Raw genomic sequence first — 16,590 nt, 5'->3', positions numbered from 1 at the left:
GAGATCCTGGGGCGGGAGCAAAAAGGGCTCCCCAAGAAAAGCTTCCTTTTGCCCTTGGTTATGGGTTTCTGTTTGCCACCCGGGCCGTCCCTCCACCCATGGCCAGAGAAGCGGGCACTGACCTGTCCGGTAGCGCCTGCAAAACGGTGGGCATCAGCACTCCAGAAATCGCTTTATACAGTATCGAGTCACAAACTCCCACGATGTTGACCACCGTGGAGGAGCCGAGCACGGGCAGCATGTGGGGCGGCATTCCTTGCCAAAAGTGCAGAAGAAAACTTTGAACCTGTATTTGTCCAAGCCAGAAAAGAGCAAACAAACAAACAAAAAAAGAGCTCATTGCAACGGAAACTTCTATATCATTAAAGATCCGGATGTATGTGGGCTCCCAAGCAGGCTGGTGAGAGGCCTGAAAGTGACACCTGTCCCCAAATAGGACCCCCCCTCTGCTTCCCGGGGTGCACACAACCCCCATCTTGGGGTTACTTTTGGTGGAAGACTTTGCCTCTGCAGGGGGACTCTCTTAAAATGTAAATGTTACCTGCCAGGGGTAACACATTAACCTCATTAGCATCCATTGTCATGGATTGGTTTAACAGATGAACTAATTAGGACATTAAAAAAGGTCCTTGATTAGGGGTTAAGGGAGGGGGAGGTAAGAGAGGTCAGAAGCTTGGGGGAATTATTGGGTGGGATAGGATCTTAAGCTCAGTCTTCTGAGCTGAAAGAGACCGAAGAGACCATCTAGTCCAATCTCCTCATTTTACAGATGGGGAAACGGAGATCCAGGGAGTGACCTGCTTAGTCATATAGGTAATAACAATAATAAGAGTTAACATTTCCTTAAGCCTTTATTATGTGTCAGGCATTGTGCTAAGCCCTTTACAAAGAATTCTCTCAGTTTATCCTCACAGATCCATGGTTTTAAGGGAATAAGTGCTATTTTTATCCCCATTTTACAGATGAGCAAACTGAGGCAAACAGAGTGAACTGCCTGAAGTGACACAGCCAATAAGCGTGGGAGGTGAAATTTGAACTTTTTCTAGCATTCTGCACTCTATGGCGCCACCTGGCTGCTCCTCAGTAAGAACTGGTAGAATTTGAACTCGGGTCCTGCTATGCCAGTTACTACCTGTGTGACTTTGGGCAGGTCACTTAGTCACTATGGACCTCAGTTTTTTTCTCCTACAAAATAGCAATAATAAAAATAGTAGGTGTTTTGTCGATCTCAAAAGATTACTGTGAGAATCAAGTGGGACAATATATGAGAAAGGGGTTTTTCAGATAGTCCTTTTCACAATAAAACATTATCAAAGTCTGGAGGGAGTGCAGACCTCTTGTTTTGTAGGGTCTGAGACCCACAAGGGTCCAGTTTTTGTGTGAGGTTTCCCAAGGAGCAGGAGGCAGATGTGAGATTTTTTCCAGTGAATCTTGCCGCTCCACATGGGGACGCCGGGTTTTTCAAGTCCCCTCATTTCCCTGAGACCAAATCCAACGGGGCAGGGCTCTTCCCAAGATGAGGCTGCCAGGAAGGCTCCCGATGCCCCCGACTGTGCGGTCAGAGCCAGGGGGGCTGCGGGTTCCTGGGCAGCCCATTCCTCGGCCGGACAGAGCAGCCAAGGGACCAGGAAGCAGAATTCCGGGATCCCCTACAAGTGAGCTTGGGAATGGTGGGAAACCATCAGCTTAATCCCGGCTTCTGAGCAGGGGAGAAGGAAAAATGGAAACTGAAATAATGCTGTGGCGATACTCTGGGTTACAGGGATCGTGATGAAAATCCTCCTCATCGTGGTGACTTGCTGAGGGGACAGCTCCCCTTGAGCAATGGCTGAATTCAGTGCAGTCTTGTAGCATGAGCCCTCTGGGAGGGAATGGAAGGGAGCCAGGTCATGGGAAGGACTGACCAGCCTCTCCACGGCATCCAGCAGAGCCCATGGTGACCAGGGTGGGCAAAAGGCCCAGTGGAGGCTGGGAGTGTTGGATTTGGGGCTCTTCGCCTTTGGGCCATTTTTGTGGTGGGGGGTGGGGGGAAGGAGGGTCGTTCAGGGTGTCCGTCTTGGGCTGGGGTCAACACTTCAACCTCCCTCACCCCCTCCACGGATCATTATCCGTGATCAGATCCACATGAGGGCTGCCTGTCTGAGCCGTGCCAGATGAGCTCACTCCGGAGAGAAGGGGGTACCCCCATGGCGGGCACGGACCCAGGAGCACCATCTTTGAATAGACAAAGTAACTCATTATGTTCTATTGTGACAATATTTTAATATCGGGGGAGAGAATAAAGGGCAGGAAAACTAACTCCGAGTTGAAAAGACCCTGTTAGATCCCAAAAGAAATTTTAATATGCTTGTCTGAAATGCCATGAGAGCGTCCTTCCAGAGGAACTCAAAGAAACCCCACACACCGGCCCTCATAAAAGTGAAGGCATTCCTGTCTAAAGAAAGCGGGCCCCGGGCTAGAAGCCCCCTGAAGAGGGGAATTCCATTTCAGAGAAGATAATGTGGGTAATAAAGAGACGGTGGTGGGAAAACAGTGGGCCTTGATGGACAGGATGCCAAGGACTCCACACAATGTCCCGCCGACCTCGGAAGAATGCAGGTTTCTTTGCAGAGGAGTGTCCCCTTTCCCACCACGGAGCTTCCCCGGAAGCCCAAAGAGGGCTCCTTCCCCTTATTGCCCAGCATCCCTCCCCATCCAAGACAAAATGCACCCACGGAGAAAGTGGTCTGGAGAATCTAAGCTTTACCTGCCCCCCAAATGCTCCCTTCGCTCTTAAATGGGGGACTCGGGGACTATTATTGGTATCAGGACTCTGGAATTCCCAAGGGGCCATGAAGAAATCTAAAGACTTAATATAAAAAGAGAAAAGTATTTGGGAGTCACAGGAGAAGTCTCTAAATCTTGGACTTGTGACTTTTCACCTGTGGGACCCTGGATCTTAGATCTCAGGGCCTCTGAGGGACTGGACCCCACAGCCTCTGAGGATCCTTCCAGGCTGCTGTGAATAAAAGAGCCCCACTTTCTTCACTGCCAGGATGGACTTACTCTTATCCAGGTCTACCCTAAAGACCTCCAGCTCCACCCCACTAGTGTTCCAGTAGGTAGGAGGTAAGAGGAGATTCCTCTTTCGGCACTCCCGAATTCCAGGTGGGCATCCCCCATTAAGGATACTCAGAAGATCTGGGGTTCAAATTCTGACTCTCATTTTACTGCCCTGGACAAGCTCTTTCTGGTTTCTGTTTCCCTACTATAAATGAGGCAGTGGGACCAGATAATCTCTCAGGTCAATTCTGGCCCTCAATCTAAGATTCGATGACCCTAGGGTCATATGCCCTTTGCACATCCATCCATACTGACCCATCCTCCCTACTATTATGGGTCGGAGTGTCAGGGAACAGCAAGAATCTGCTTAGGAAATACTGACTTCATGAAATTCTACACCACTCAAAAGACTGCTCTGTTGGTCCTCAATTGGCCCCTCTGTAAAAGAAAAGGAGCAGACCAGCTGACTTCTAAAATCCTTCCTAGTTCTACATTTTGTTTGACGCTGGTCATTTCCTTGTCCCAGTGCCTCAGTTGACCTCATTGACTTCGAAGACAGGCTCTAATTTGGTTAAAGCTCTGAAATCGAAAGGAATGACTCTACATAACCAAACAGGGAAGAATCACATGAAGGTATGATAAATATTTTCTCTATTTTCCATGTCTTTACAAATAAACATTTTAATTATATTAATTATAACCATTCCCCTCTTTATTGCTTGATAAATGATCAAAACTCAGTTTACCAATGAAAATACCCTTAACATACCCTCTGCTGCATAAATTTTTTTGGTTCATGAAATTGTCTTGGAATAGAAGATTTGATCATTTCTGGACCTACCTCATCAAAGTTGGCTCTTATTACTGTGTCCAATATCCTCTGACAGTGGGTTCTGTACATCATAATAAAGGTGGAAACCTGAGGCATAAACACAAGGCCATCAGTTAGACTGTTTAAAATGCTTTAGGGCATTTAAGCTCCCAGCCTTTCCCTTTTGGGAAGCACAGTCTCCTTCCTCCTGGGTTGACGGACAGCCGCGGACAAGTTAAGACAAAATGTGGGGGTTGGAGACAGATGCCATCTGTGGGACCTTTGGCCAGATTTATTTTCCTCTTCTCTAAATTGAAATTCCCCAGAGGGCAGAGATCAGCAATTAAATTCTCTTCATAGATCGGGACATCTGGAACTCCAAGACTCTAGAGCCAAAATGTCTAATTTATCGAAATTTTCAAGAAACGGATTAAAAAAAAATCCACAGTGGTATTTGGGAGGGGTGGGGTTATTTTCTTGGGAAAAAACCTTTTAAATCGTGGTGGTGAAAAGGAGTGTGACATAATGGATAAAGGAATGGCCTACATTCAGGAAGGGTTTGGGTCCCTCTGGTAGGTACCAGCCAGGTGACTACATGCAAGTCATTTTTCAGGGCTCCCCAAGAACTTTTTAGAATTATAAATCACAGATGAGATTCTGCTCTGTATGAGTAGAGGAGTTTCCCCATGGCAAATTCTCTACCCTGATGAAAAATCATAGATCTGAGTTAAAAAAAATAGTTTATTTATTAAAGTGTCCTATCAGATTTCAAGTCATTCATTACCTGGGTGAAAATATGACCCAGACCATACAAAATGGTGGCTAATCCAGACTTGGGTTCTGGGTCCCACCAGTGCCACTGATTCCCTATGTGATCTTGGACAGGTTTCTTCCCTACCTTGGGACAAAGTTTCCTCATCTGGAAAATGAGGATCCTGGACTAGTTGGGTGCCCCCCAATTTTTCCTTCCCAGATCATTCCAACTCATAGTTACAGAATGTTAAAAGCTTGAAAGGGACCATCCTTGCTCCAGAACCACCTAGCTCAACTTTCTCAGTTTGATGAATTGCCAGGGGTAGAATTCTGTCTTCTACAATATACTAATTCCCAGGGGGCTTAAAAAGATTAAAATTCTGCAAAATGAGTAATTAATACAGTGATCACAGAGAGCTGATTTTACAAAAATGAATGTAACCAGGATAAATCAACTCAATCACAATCTGTGACTTGTGGGAATTTTTTTTTAAACTAAAATGTGATTTCATCGATAGAGATCGTATGAATGCCTTTTACTAGTTACCAGACTGGTACTTGCCCTACAATTGACAGTCTTGGAGACTTACCTGGGTCACTGAATAATTCAGTGATTGATTAAGAGTCCCACAGCCAGAGACAGAGCTTGGACCACCTGCCTCCAAGGCTGGCTCTCTAACCATCAGACAACACTTCCACCATTTCTATCACACTCCTGGCTTCTTCCACATTTTGGGACTAGGGATGGAAACTTAGAAAAGCAGAGTTGCATCACCTCTGGTTTCCTCTAAAAGGTGCTGCAAGGCTTAGCATTTTCCTTTCAGCTTACAAAGATATTGCAGAAGGATCGATGGATTTGGAGGCTTTTGAATTCCAACTCTGATGCTTATTAACCAGATAAATGAACCTTCTGGCACATTCAGCTTCCTCATCTGTAAAACAGGGATCGAGATCGAGAGGTGGAAGGGACCTAGTGACCATGCAGGCCAACCCTCTCGTTTTACCATGAGGAAACTGAGGTCCAGAGAAGTTAAGTGATTTCTCTAAGATTGTATAAGTAGGAAGCATCAGGGGCAGGGCCTCTCTAGAGCCAGTGGAGAGGACTTGTATTCCTGAATTTATATTATTTTTGTGAAGTAACTTCATTATGAACTTTAAAGCACTCCAGAAGCCTGAATTGCTATAACTGAAAAACAGAATGTATTATTCCTCTGGGGAAATGGGCTTGAACACAAAAATGATAACTCATTCATGAGAATATCTATTTCATAATCTACACCACTAGCTATCACACTGCCCAACAATCACTTTGTCTTGGACCCTACATCATATAAAAGTATGAGAGGCCACCTTTACCTCTTTAGTTATTTATTTTAATGAATAATTTTAAATTTTAATTTAATTTTAATTAAATTTAAAAATAAAAACTTTTATTTTTTTATACTTTTATCTATTACTATCCCATACAGTTCAGTATGTCACCTCCCTATCTTTGGACTCTTGTTTGCTTCTCATCTCCCACAAGCTCTGGGAAATGAGCATCCCGGGGTTCTTTCACTGGAGCAGCCCATACTGCAGAGATGTTCAGGGAAAAGCCCCAAGGCTCAAAAGCTTCATGGAAAGCTGGAGTCTGAATAGAGTGATTTAGGGAGAGGGCCGAGGGAGTTCCCAGTCACTGGTAGTTACATGAATAAGGTTCCTTCTAAAATCGGACGCTCCTCAAACGCAGGGCTGTGGCTTAGTTACTACCATGTCATCGATTCCCATTGCAGGATCTTCTAGGGACAGATGCTCAGCACATGTAAATCTGCTGAAAACATCTCAGATGCATTGGGTATTGTTTGATATTTGTGGTCATTATATAGCAGTTATGGATCCTTATGCAAAGCGAGAAAAGAAAGGAAGGAGAGGGAAGGAGACATCCAGAGACACAGAGAGAGACAGATGCACAGAGAGACATAGTGACAGAAAAAGTGACTAAAAGGAGAAAAGAAAGGAAAGGGAGACGAGAAACAGAGACAGAGCAATAGAGAGAGAGATAGAGAGAGGGAGGAGGAAAGTAAGGAGAGACAGAGAAATAAAGATACAGACAGACATAAAAAGAGACAGAGATAGAAATAGAAAGAGGGAGGAGAGAAAGGAGATACAGAAAGAAAGAGACACAGAGACTGAGAGAGGGAGGAGGAAAGAAGAGACAGAGAAATAAAGACACAGACAGACACAGAAAGAGACAGAGACATAGAGATAGAAAGAGGAAAGAGAGAAAGGAGACAGAGATACAGAGACAGAGAGAGGGAGGAGTAAAGGAAGGAGAGAACAGAGAGACAGATATAGCGAGAGACAGAAAAAAGACAGAGACAGAGAGAGGGAGGAGGAAAGGAAGGGGAGACAGAGAAATAAAGACACAGAGAGATGCAGAAAGAGACAGAGATATAGAGATAGAAAGAGGAAGGAGAGAGAGGAGACATAGAAAGAGACAGAGACATAGAGACAGAGAGAGGGAGGAGTAAAGGAAGGAGAGAACAGAGAGACAGATATATAGAGAAAGACAGAAAAAAGACACAGAGATAGAGAGAGGGAGAAGGAAAGGAAGGAGAGAGACAGAAAAAGAGACAGATACAGAAAGGAAGGAGAAAAGGAGGAGAAACAGAGACAGAAAGAGAAATACTTATTTCAAGCATGGCTACCCACCTTCTCCTCTGGCAGACTGGCTGGCAGGTTCAGGTCTTTCACATTGGGGAACTCGGGCAGTAAGGTACCCAGCTTGGACCGGGGGGAGTACGCCACTGTCTGCTTGCTCACTTCTTTCTTCCCAGACTCACTGACCCAAGCAGCGCCTTTTTTGGAATACATTACGTCGTAATACTGAGAGCTTTCTTTCACAGCGATGCCATAGTAATGGTACCTGGGACGGAGAGGCAATGACCTGAGCATCTCATCATCAAACCAACTTTCCAGGAAAACTTAACTTCTTTTGAACTGGGACTACTTGAGGGGTTTAAGTGAGTACACAGTAGGCACTTAATAAATACTAGCTCAATTTAAAAGAATTGAAAATGGCGCAATGAAAAGAGGGTTGAATTTGGAATTAAAGAGCCTGAGTTCAAATTCAGGTTTGTCCATGTGATCTTCAACAAGTCACTTACTTCTCTGAGCCTCAGTTTCCTTATGTGTAATATAAGGGAATTGGGCTAAATAATCTCCAAGCCCCTTCTCAGCTCTAGATCTAGAATCCTATGGAGTTCTGAGAAGCTGATGTAGGGTTCAGGACTTTTGAGGTCTGCCATGGTAACTTTGCTGAAGGCTCTCAGCTCAGTTCCCAGCTACAAATCATAGTCAGAATCTTCCCCACACCAAAAAAAAAAAAAAAAAAACTTCACATATGAAAAAAGTGAGAACTGAATCTTTGGTGTTATAGCATGGAGGAATGGACATTTCCTCTAGGTACCTGGCTGCCCTGCTGGACAGACAGTTCACACTTACAGCAGACTCTCCAGGCTGCAGGGGATAGGGCCAGTTGGTCTCCAAAAGCCTTTCCAGATCTAACATTTTATTTTTTTCTTTTTTGGAAGGACCAAGTAATACTGATCTCACCAAGAGTTCAGTGGGAGCTGGACATTTGTGAGGGAGCATAGTGTAGAACACGTTAAGGGCTTCAGACTAACTCTCCTCCCAGTACAAGGTTAGGAGAGAGCCAGTGGGGAAGCAGATTAAAGACTAAAGAGCTTTCCTTTCTAAATTGCAGCTGGGCCAAGGCCAGGATGATTAAGGCAAATCTCCCAATGTTTCTCTGGGGCCTGGTAAGCTGGACATTGGCTTCCCTGCCAATGAGTGGTTTTGAGACTTTGGCATTTATGTCACTTTGCCTTTTTGTTTTTAATACTCTTCCCTCTAAAGAATAATAGGAATAATATTAGCTATTCTTATCTATGTGGGAGGAAACAGTACAAATAATGCCCATGGGTTATTCTGCTTTCAGGAAAAGATACTAATAAATTTCAGGTAGATTGGAGGGGACTTGAGGGCAGGAACTGTTCCATTATTCTCTGTACCTCTGGCACATGAATCTGGCTCTTACTTGGTGGTTGTCTATGAACCCGACACAATGCCTTCCAACCAATAGAATCTCAATATAATCCTAGTGATTGACTGACTGACAGATTGTCAGAGTCCCATGACTTCAGACTGCAAAGAAACTTTCAGGCTGGAGTAGAACAGAGAAAGGCATAGAAAGTGTTTTCAAGGCCATAAAAATCACCCCTGTCCAGCTCTATAGCAAGGATCGCCATCAGTCTGCAGACCACACCACTATGTGAAACTCTTCCCAATAGTGCAGACAAGAGGGTTTCATTTTGTCAGGATCCCCGGCACCTGGAACAGGGCCTGATACAGAGAAGGCACTTAAAATGCTCGCTGAATAGAATAGAATTGAAATGAATAGTAAGAACAGATCAGGTATGACTCATGATTTGTATGCTGTGAGTCAGAATTAAGACTCAAGCTGCTTCTATAATTTAAAGGAACTCCACAGGCGCCTTTGGGTCAGTGTCTGATACATCATAGCTGCTTGCTAAATGCCTGCTGATTGGCTGATTATCAGGGTATTCTCCATACCAACAAAACCCACGTCTTTGGTTTTTGCCCTTCCAAAGGATGAAACCTTCCTTCCCTCCTTCCCTCCAGGATCCGGCACACCGTCATACCCAGAGCAAGCAAGCGAGAGAAGACTGTTATGGTGAATTATATTGATGTGGGCTGACCCAGGGTACTCACTTCGATTGGCCCCGAGTTCCAAGTCTCCTGGTGGTTAGCTGTGGGAACTGCTGCCTTATGATCTGGAAAACAAGACATCGATTGGTCACCCAGCAAAATGGAGAAAGTGTGCTCATGCATGGATGTGTGCATGTGTGCAATATACACACAGATTGGGTGCTTGTGGATGTATATTTTGTATCTAGATACCTCTGTTGCTTTGTATATAGGTCTATACAAATACACACACATGTGAATATATGCATTTGTAGACATACATGCACGGATACCTATATTGCTTTGTGTATATTGTATATATACATACACAATGTGCTTTCATGTCACTTTATGTCACTTTTATGTCACTAGGCAGGTCGTAATAAGGGCTTTCACTCTAAGGAGGCTGTAGGAGAAGAGAGGAGGGAAACATGGGATGGAACATCAGACTACGCCTGGGGAGTCGCTCCAATATCTATTTTGGCGAAGGGCGGCTGCAGAAAGAGAACAGGAAGGATGGAGGGAGATAGATAGTGAAGTGAAGGAGTATTGGTGCCCAAGTAGCACATTTGAAAGGGGTTTTTCTTAGTGGACATCCCTGCCAAAGGGAGTTAGCCAATCAAAGTCATGACTGGTGCCACTGAGCTGATCTGGCCACTTGTTGCAATAAAAGTATAAAAGGTTATTATTTAAGGAAAGGAGGAGGAAAAAACAACCAAGAACAGAGAAGCAACTATCATCATTTCTTTTCCTGTAAGCCTACTTGTGGTCTTGCATCTTGGGAGCTAAAATTAGAAGCCAAAAAGCTCTCAGGAATCCGTGGATTTCCAGCCAACTTCCCTGGAGGTCTGTCTCCTGCCCACATCTCCCCTTTCTGTTCTCAGGGACAACTCCTGCTTCTCTCCTCTTTCTCCAGATGAATTTCTGGTACAATCCTATCCTTGGGCTGCTCTTCAATCCTGGCTCTGATGCTCACTGGCTGTGGGACTTTGGGCAGGGCAGAGGTCATGGGGTTGAGAGGGCTCTGGGACCTTGGAGAGCTCTCATTTTATGGATGAGGTCAACTAAGAAGTGGTACTTTTAAATGACTTGCTCAAAATCCACAAAAGCAGTAATCAGCAATATTAGGCACTATTAATTAATGTGAATTTCTATTAATCAGTAATGTTAGTAATTAGTGGTAGTACCTGCTAGTGATTAGTGATATAATTGGTCATTAGTGATATTAGTGACACTGTGTAATATTAAGAGCAGACATTTTATCTTAGCTGAAGCTGAAGATTTCACTGCCAACTTTCTTTTCACTTCCTTGTGCTGTACCTGACCTTCCTAAATCTCAATTTCCTCATCCAAAAAATGTAGATATTAATAGTTGTATCATCTCTTTGACAGAGTAGGAGGAAGGAAAGAGCTTCATAAACCTTAAAACACTACAGAAAGTATGAGCTGTTACTATAATCCTTTCTCTTGTACAGAGCTTATTCCTTAAGGGAAAACATCATTTTGAAACTCACTCCCTTTAAAGCTGGTAATCAATCAGATGATCCAAGATCCAAGAGCATCTAACTCTCCTGTGCCAGGCATCAGGCTTTGTTAAGATGCAGAGATAGTCCAGGGGGTGACAAGGAGGGGCTTAGAAGGACCGGGAGCCCATATTTAACAGGGAATTAAACTGAAAACATTAGGGTGTCTCTGACTCATAAGAAAGCTTTTTTAAAAATTGGGATGACTCAACCAGAAATTGTCACTTTGGACTTGTGGTGTTTGCAGTATCCAGCCTTCATTAGGACAAGAAAAAATCAGTCATAACAATATTCAACTTTCAGGGATGTGATAAACATTTTAAAACCTGACCACTTGTAGCAAAAAGTGTACACAACACACTCTTAAGCTTAATCTTTATGATTAAGATTTTCCTTATCACATTCTTAAGTTTAGACAATCAACAAAACATCAATCAAACCCAGATTTGTGGCATTTGCCATTTTCTGAAAATTGAACTGAAAATTTAACAATTAGTTCTCAGGAGCCAGTCCAACCTAGTCTTGGCATTATCATACCCCTGCATTTGTAGAGTCCTTTACATCTTCCAATGTATTTAAATATCAGCACGAGCCATAAGATCGTCACACTAACAGCTCAGACTGGGGGAAATCAACTCAGGTTTGAATATCCAAATGTTCCCCCAAATTGGACCAATTAAACTAGAGTCACATCTTCCTTGCAAAATTATTTAAAATGAAAAAGCACCTTATTTATTTATAAGCCTTCATTATAGAGGTGGGGAATCATGGGTATGGAATACTACATACATACACTCTCATACTCACTTGATATGTGGTCAATTTTGCTGAATTGTTTGTTTTCCTTTTCTTTTTATTTTATTATAAGGGGGGATTTTCTGACTTGGGTCAGTAGAAGAAATATATTTGGAGATAAAGATGAGACTAAAATTCAAAAGTGAAAATAATAATTTTGAAAAAGAAAATCATTTAGGGCAATAGCATTTTGAGACCAAAATCAGGTTGGTGATACTCTCAGAGTGAATTATCCATAGACCTAGCTAGGGCTCAATTGCTAGAGTTGGGAGAGTTTCATCATCCCTTCCCTTCAGTATTGGACCAATTGAACTAGAGTAGAATCTTCCTTGGAAAATTATTTAGAACAAGAAAGACATTTATTAATTTATTAATAAGTCTTCATTATAGAAGTGGGGAATCATGGATGTGGAATACTGTATACACTACATACTCATACTCAGTTGATATGTTGGTCAATTTTGTTTTTTTCTCTTTCTTTTTATTCTATCCTAAGTGTTGGTTTTCTGATTTGGATCAATGGAAAAGATAACAATCAAAGATCATGATAATTTTAAAAAGAAATATCTAGAGGCGGGAAACCTTCAATATCACCTCCTTCCAATAAAATGAAGAATATTGAAGAGCCAAATCCTTGATGAGAGGGGAAAGAAGCCTATCAGAGAAGGGATTCCTATGCTCTTAAGTTATGTATTACCAATTTTATTTAATAGGTTACATTTATTTCTATCTCTGGTGTGGCAAAGAATCTCCATCTCCTGGTCAGATGGATTCTGTCCCTTGGACCACCTCGAGCTCAGATGGATGAAGTTTCACCTGCCTCATCTCACCCCTTTCTGGTTCTCCTTAATATGTCCTTTCTTCCATAAGAATGTCACTTCCCATCTTGCTTGTCTGTCTTTGTATCATAAGAGTTTAACTCCATGCTTGTTACCTGGTCATGTTTTGGGAATATATCTATTCATTCAACACAAGGGAAAGAGAAAGGAAGAAGCATTGATATTGTGGCTACTATGTGCCAGACACTAGGGGTGTCAAGGTGCCTTCATGGAAATGAAGCAGTTTTCCCAAGGTCATACCCATGTGCTTCCATACTTTCTTGAATCTATGAGCTTATGAGTTGGATACTCCCTCCCAACGGCCAATGAAAAGCACCATAGTGGGCAAGAGTGGAACTGCAGCATATCACCTACTTATTGGCAAGAAGTGTCAGTGAGTTATTGACCAGGAAATATGGGACTGAAAAAGTAGCTCAGCCAAAAACAAGGGATGAGAGATGGTTGCCTACTGACAGCAGTTAGGTGTTGAAGTGGATAGAGTGCTGTCCCCTGTGTTAAAATCCAGCCTCAGACACTTACTAAATGTATGACTAGGTGACTTCATCCTGTGTGCCTCAGTTTCCTCATCTGACAAATGATCTGGAGAAGGAAATGGCGAATCATTCCAATATCTTTGCCAAGAAAACCCAAAATGGAATCATGAAGATGCAGAAATGATTGGGCAACAACCACAAACTCATTGGGGGAAGGTCTCCAGGACACTGGGTCTTTTCTCTGCAGAGGATTTATGGGAAGCCTTGGACAAGAGTAACACAGGATGATGTTGGGGATAGGTTGTGATGTGCACTTTTGGAGGGAGGGAGTACCCCACTGATGAGCTTGTAGATTCAAGAAAGTATGGAAGTCTATGGTATGAACTTGGGAAACCACTTCATTTCCATGAGCCTCCATTTTCTCAGCTGTAAAATGGAGTTGAACCAGATAGTCTTTGAGGTCCCTTCTAGGTCCAGATTTATATCCCTTCCAGCTCAAAACCTATTCTATGAATTTGTGAATTCTCCCTAGCCTTCAAGAAAAAGACATTCACGCCTTAGCCTAGGTCAGTTGTTTCCCTTTTTGTGCCTCAGCCTCCTTATTTGTAAAATGGAAGGGTTGGATGAATGTTCCATGTTTAAATCTGTGGTCCTGTGATCCATGAATCTATGACCATAAGGTAGAAATAAGAGATCAAATGCTGATCAATGGGGTGGTATTATATCTGGAAATAAATAATATAACATATACCCAGAGATTTCTGAGATGATGAAGACTATTAAGATATGAGGCCATAAAGACTACCAAGACATATATCTCTTGGGACAGCTAGGTAGTACAGTGGATAGAGCCCTGAAGTCAGGAGGACCTGAGTTAAAAATCTGGTCTCAGACACTTTACACTTCCTAGCTGTAGGACCTTGGGCAAGTCACTTAACCCAATTGCCTCAGCAAAAAACAAAAACAAAACAAAAACAAAACAACAACAACAAAAAAATATGGATATCTTTCTTGAAGACTGTGGGATACCTCATAAGCACCTAGATTTTGCATGAGGAGCTGGAAGAGACCTCAGACACCATCAATCGAATAAATCCACGGAATAGTGCTCTTTGAGTCGATTTATGGCACCCTCCTTTCCAGAACACTTGTATTTTGGCTTTATGAGAAATCCAGAGTCTTGGATTTGTAGTCAGAAGTTTAGGTTCAAATTCTGCCCCTGAATTTTACTAGCTTAAGTCACTTCTCCAAATGGGGGCCACAAGTTCCTTAATCTGTAAAATGAGGGGGCTGGAATAAATCTGAGGTCCCTTTTCAGCTCTTGACTTATGATCTTGTGGGTTTTGTGCCCAAAAAGGAAAGAAAAAGAAACTACAGAAGGCATTTGATTTTAAATAATAATTCCAAAGTCAGGAAGTTTGTCCTTTACAGTGGGGGGAAGAGAGGGAACAGGCCATCTGCATGAAATTCTGCCCCAGTGGAGGTCAAGACTTTTCCACCCAGAGCAAAAGAGAGAGTTGTGTCCCAGTTAGCACCTCCTCCTCTGAGTGATGACCAAAAACAGAGGGGGATGGGGGATGGAAAATGGACTTTATTTTCTATTTAACTATTAATAAGCGCTTCTCCTGGCCTGCAAGCCACAGACGATTTCCCATCCTCCTCTCTCGGGCTCCCAAACTCTCCTCTGGTTCCGAAAGTCCGCGGCGGTTGGGTTTCAGGCCCCCAAACACAGTGGTATCATTCCAGAAGCGAGGGCCAAATTCAGAAAACAGTTCCGCGCCTTTGTGGGGCTGTGATAAATGAGCAGACAGCTAGGCAGCTCCCCTTTCTTGTTTTGTGTGGGCTCAATGAAGCCTGCCTAAAGAACACCACATGCTGTCCCAGCAACTGATCTAACATTCCCCAACATCTCAGCCTTCCAAATTCCCTTTAATTACGCGTTAATCCCACCCCTCTCCCTTTCAGCCTCTAGTGACAGGGCTAGGGGCTCCACAGGGCTGTGGGAAAAATAGGGCCCCGATGGAGATCTGGGAGCTGAGGGTATTGGAAGGGAGCTTTTCTGAGCTGGAGGAGGGAGGGGGTGGAAGGAGGGAGAGAGGGCCTGTTATTCCTGCTCTGCCATCCTAGACTCAGCCGGGATGGCCGTCTTCTCTGAATGGACAGAAACCGGCCTTGGAAACTTTCCTGGTTCAGTCCAGGAGGAGACTTCTCACAGAGTGATCCTATGATTTCTTCCCCCTCCTAACAAACCCATTAAAGTTTATGCATTCAGCCTCAAAGTAGTCCCCTCAGGAGGCTGGACCCTGACTCTGTCAGGCTACCATTGCTCCTTCCTCAAAATGTTTCCAGAACGGCCTCATTGAGAATCCACACAATGTAGTCAGTCTGCTTGGACTGAAGCTCTGTGAGGGCAGGAGCCATTTTGTATCTGCAGGATCCAGACTCATATCTGGAACATAGTAGGGATTTCATAAATGTTCATTGGGAATCCAATCTCCTTTGCTGATATTGATCGTAGCTATGGGTTTCCCTCTAGACTGTATGTAAGGAAGAGACTTTTTTTTTTTGGGGGGGGGGCTTTTCGTCCCAAAGCTGACTGGCTCTTGGAGGATGATGAGATTTCCCAGCGGTGAGGTTTTTTTGGGGATTAATGGGGGAGCCCAAAGAAGTCTGAAAGAGGGTGGGGTAGGAAATGAAGATATGGTCGTTCCAAGAACTGAGCCAAGCAGGAATCAAATCTCATTTTCTAGTCCTTCTCTGATGTTTGTAAGGTCACCTCCTCCCCAAATAGGATCCCTAGCTTAATCACCAAAAATATTCACTCTACTTGCTTCTTGGCCATTTCCAAAAAAAAAAAAAAATGATTTAGGGCAAATTTTTGCTATCGTTGAGGAGATTCAAAAGAAAGTATCTCTGACTTTGAAGATAGTTCCTAAAAAGAATCTTGGATCCTTGGCTGGAAGGGATTTCAGAGGGTTTCTAGCCTAATCACTCCATTTGACAGACTAGGAAACTGAGGCTCAGAGAGAGAAGGGATCTACTCAAAGCTCCAGTGTAGCCACTCGAGGTCTCCAGGACCCAAACCCATTACACCAGACTGAGCTCTCCAATCATTCGGAGCAAAGTCAATTTTATTAGATTGAAACCATTCAGAGCTCACTCCAAGATCTCTTCCAGACTCTGAACCTATGATCTTGTGATCTCTCTGGGCCTCAGGTCCCCCATTTGGCGGTGGGCTAAATGACCTCCAAAGTCCCTTTTTTGGGATTCTGTTTTGTGACTCTAAGTAGAAGTGAGAAAAGAAGAATAATTATAGCCCAGAACCAGGCTCTTTACAAACCATGTGCTATGGAGGGGGGGGTTGGAGGATTTAAAAAAAAATACAAATCACAAAACATAGCCCCCCCCCTTTTTTTTTTTTTTTTTTTTTTTACAAATGACCAGAGAACAATAGCGAGACAAATGATGGTGACGAAACATTTACACTTTGGAGTCCAAACATTTAACAATCTCATATACTAGACTTATCATGTTCCTTCTGGCAACATCCCCAGCCTTGCCTTTCAGAAAAAAAAAAGCAATTAAATCTAGTGCCAGCTGGCCCT

General features: G+C 43.3%; 1 protein-coding gene across 3 annotated transcripts in view; it reads right to left on the bottom strand.

Annotated features, from left to right (window-relative positions):
• RFX4 (regulatory factor X4) overlaps window positions 1-16,590 on the bottom strand; it is a 134,241-nt gene that overhangs the window by 42,341 nt on the left and 75,310 nt on the right. For all 3 annotated transcript variants that reach the window (XM_051961474.1, XM_051961475.1, XM_051961477.1), the window contains exons 5-8: window positions 9,380-9,441; window positions 7,298-7,511; window positions 3,884-3,961; window positions 123-286 (exon numbers count right to left, since the gene is read on the bottom strand). In XM_051961474.1, coding sequence (XP_051817434.1) covers window positions 123-286; window positions 3,884-3,961; window positions 7,298-7,511; window positions 9,380-9,441 — 518 coding nt within the window. The remainder of the gene's footprint in view (window positions 1-122; window positions 287-3,883; window positions 3,962-7,297; window positions 7,512-9,379; window positions 9,442-16,590) is intronic.

The sequence above is a fragment of the Antechinus flavipes genome, chromosome 5 (assembly GCF_016432865.1).
Source record: "Antechinus flavipes isolate AdamAnt ecotype Samford, QLD, Australia chromosome 5, AdamAnt_v2, whole genome shotgun sequence".
NCBI classification, from domain to species: Eukaryota; Metazoa; Chordata; class Mammalia; order Dasyuromorphia; family Dasyuridae; genus Antechinus; species Antechinus flavipes.
This window is presented reverse-complemented; position numbering and strand designations above follow the sequence as displayed.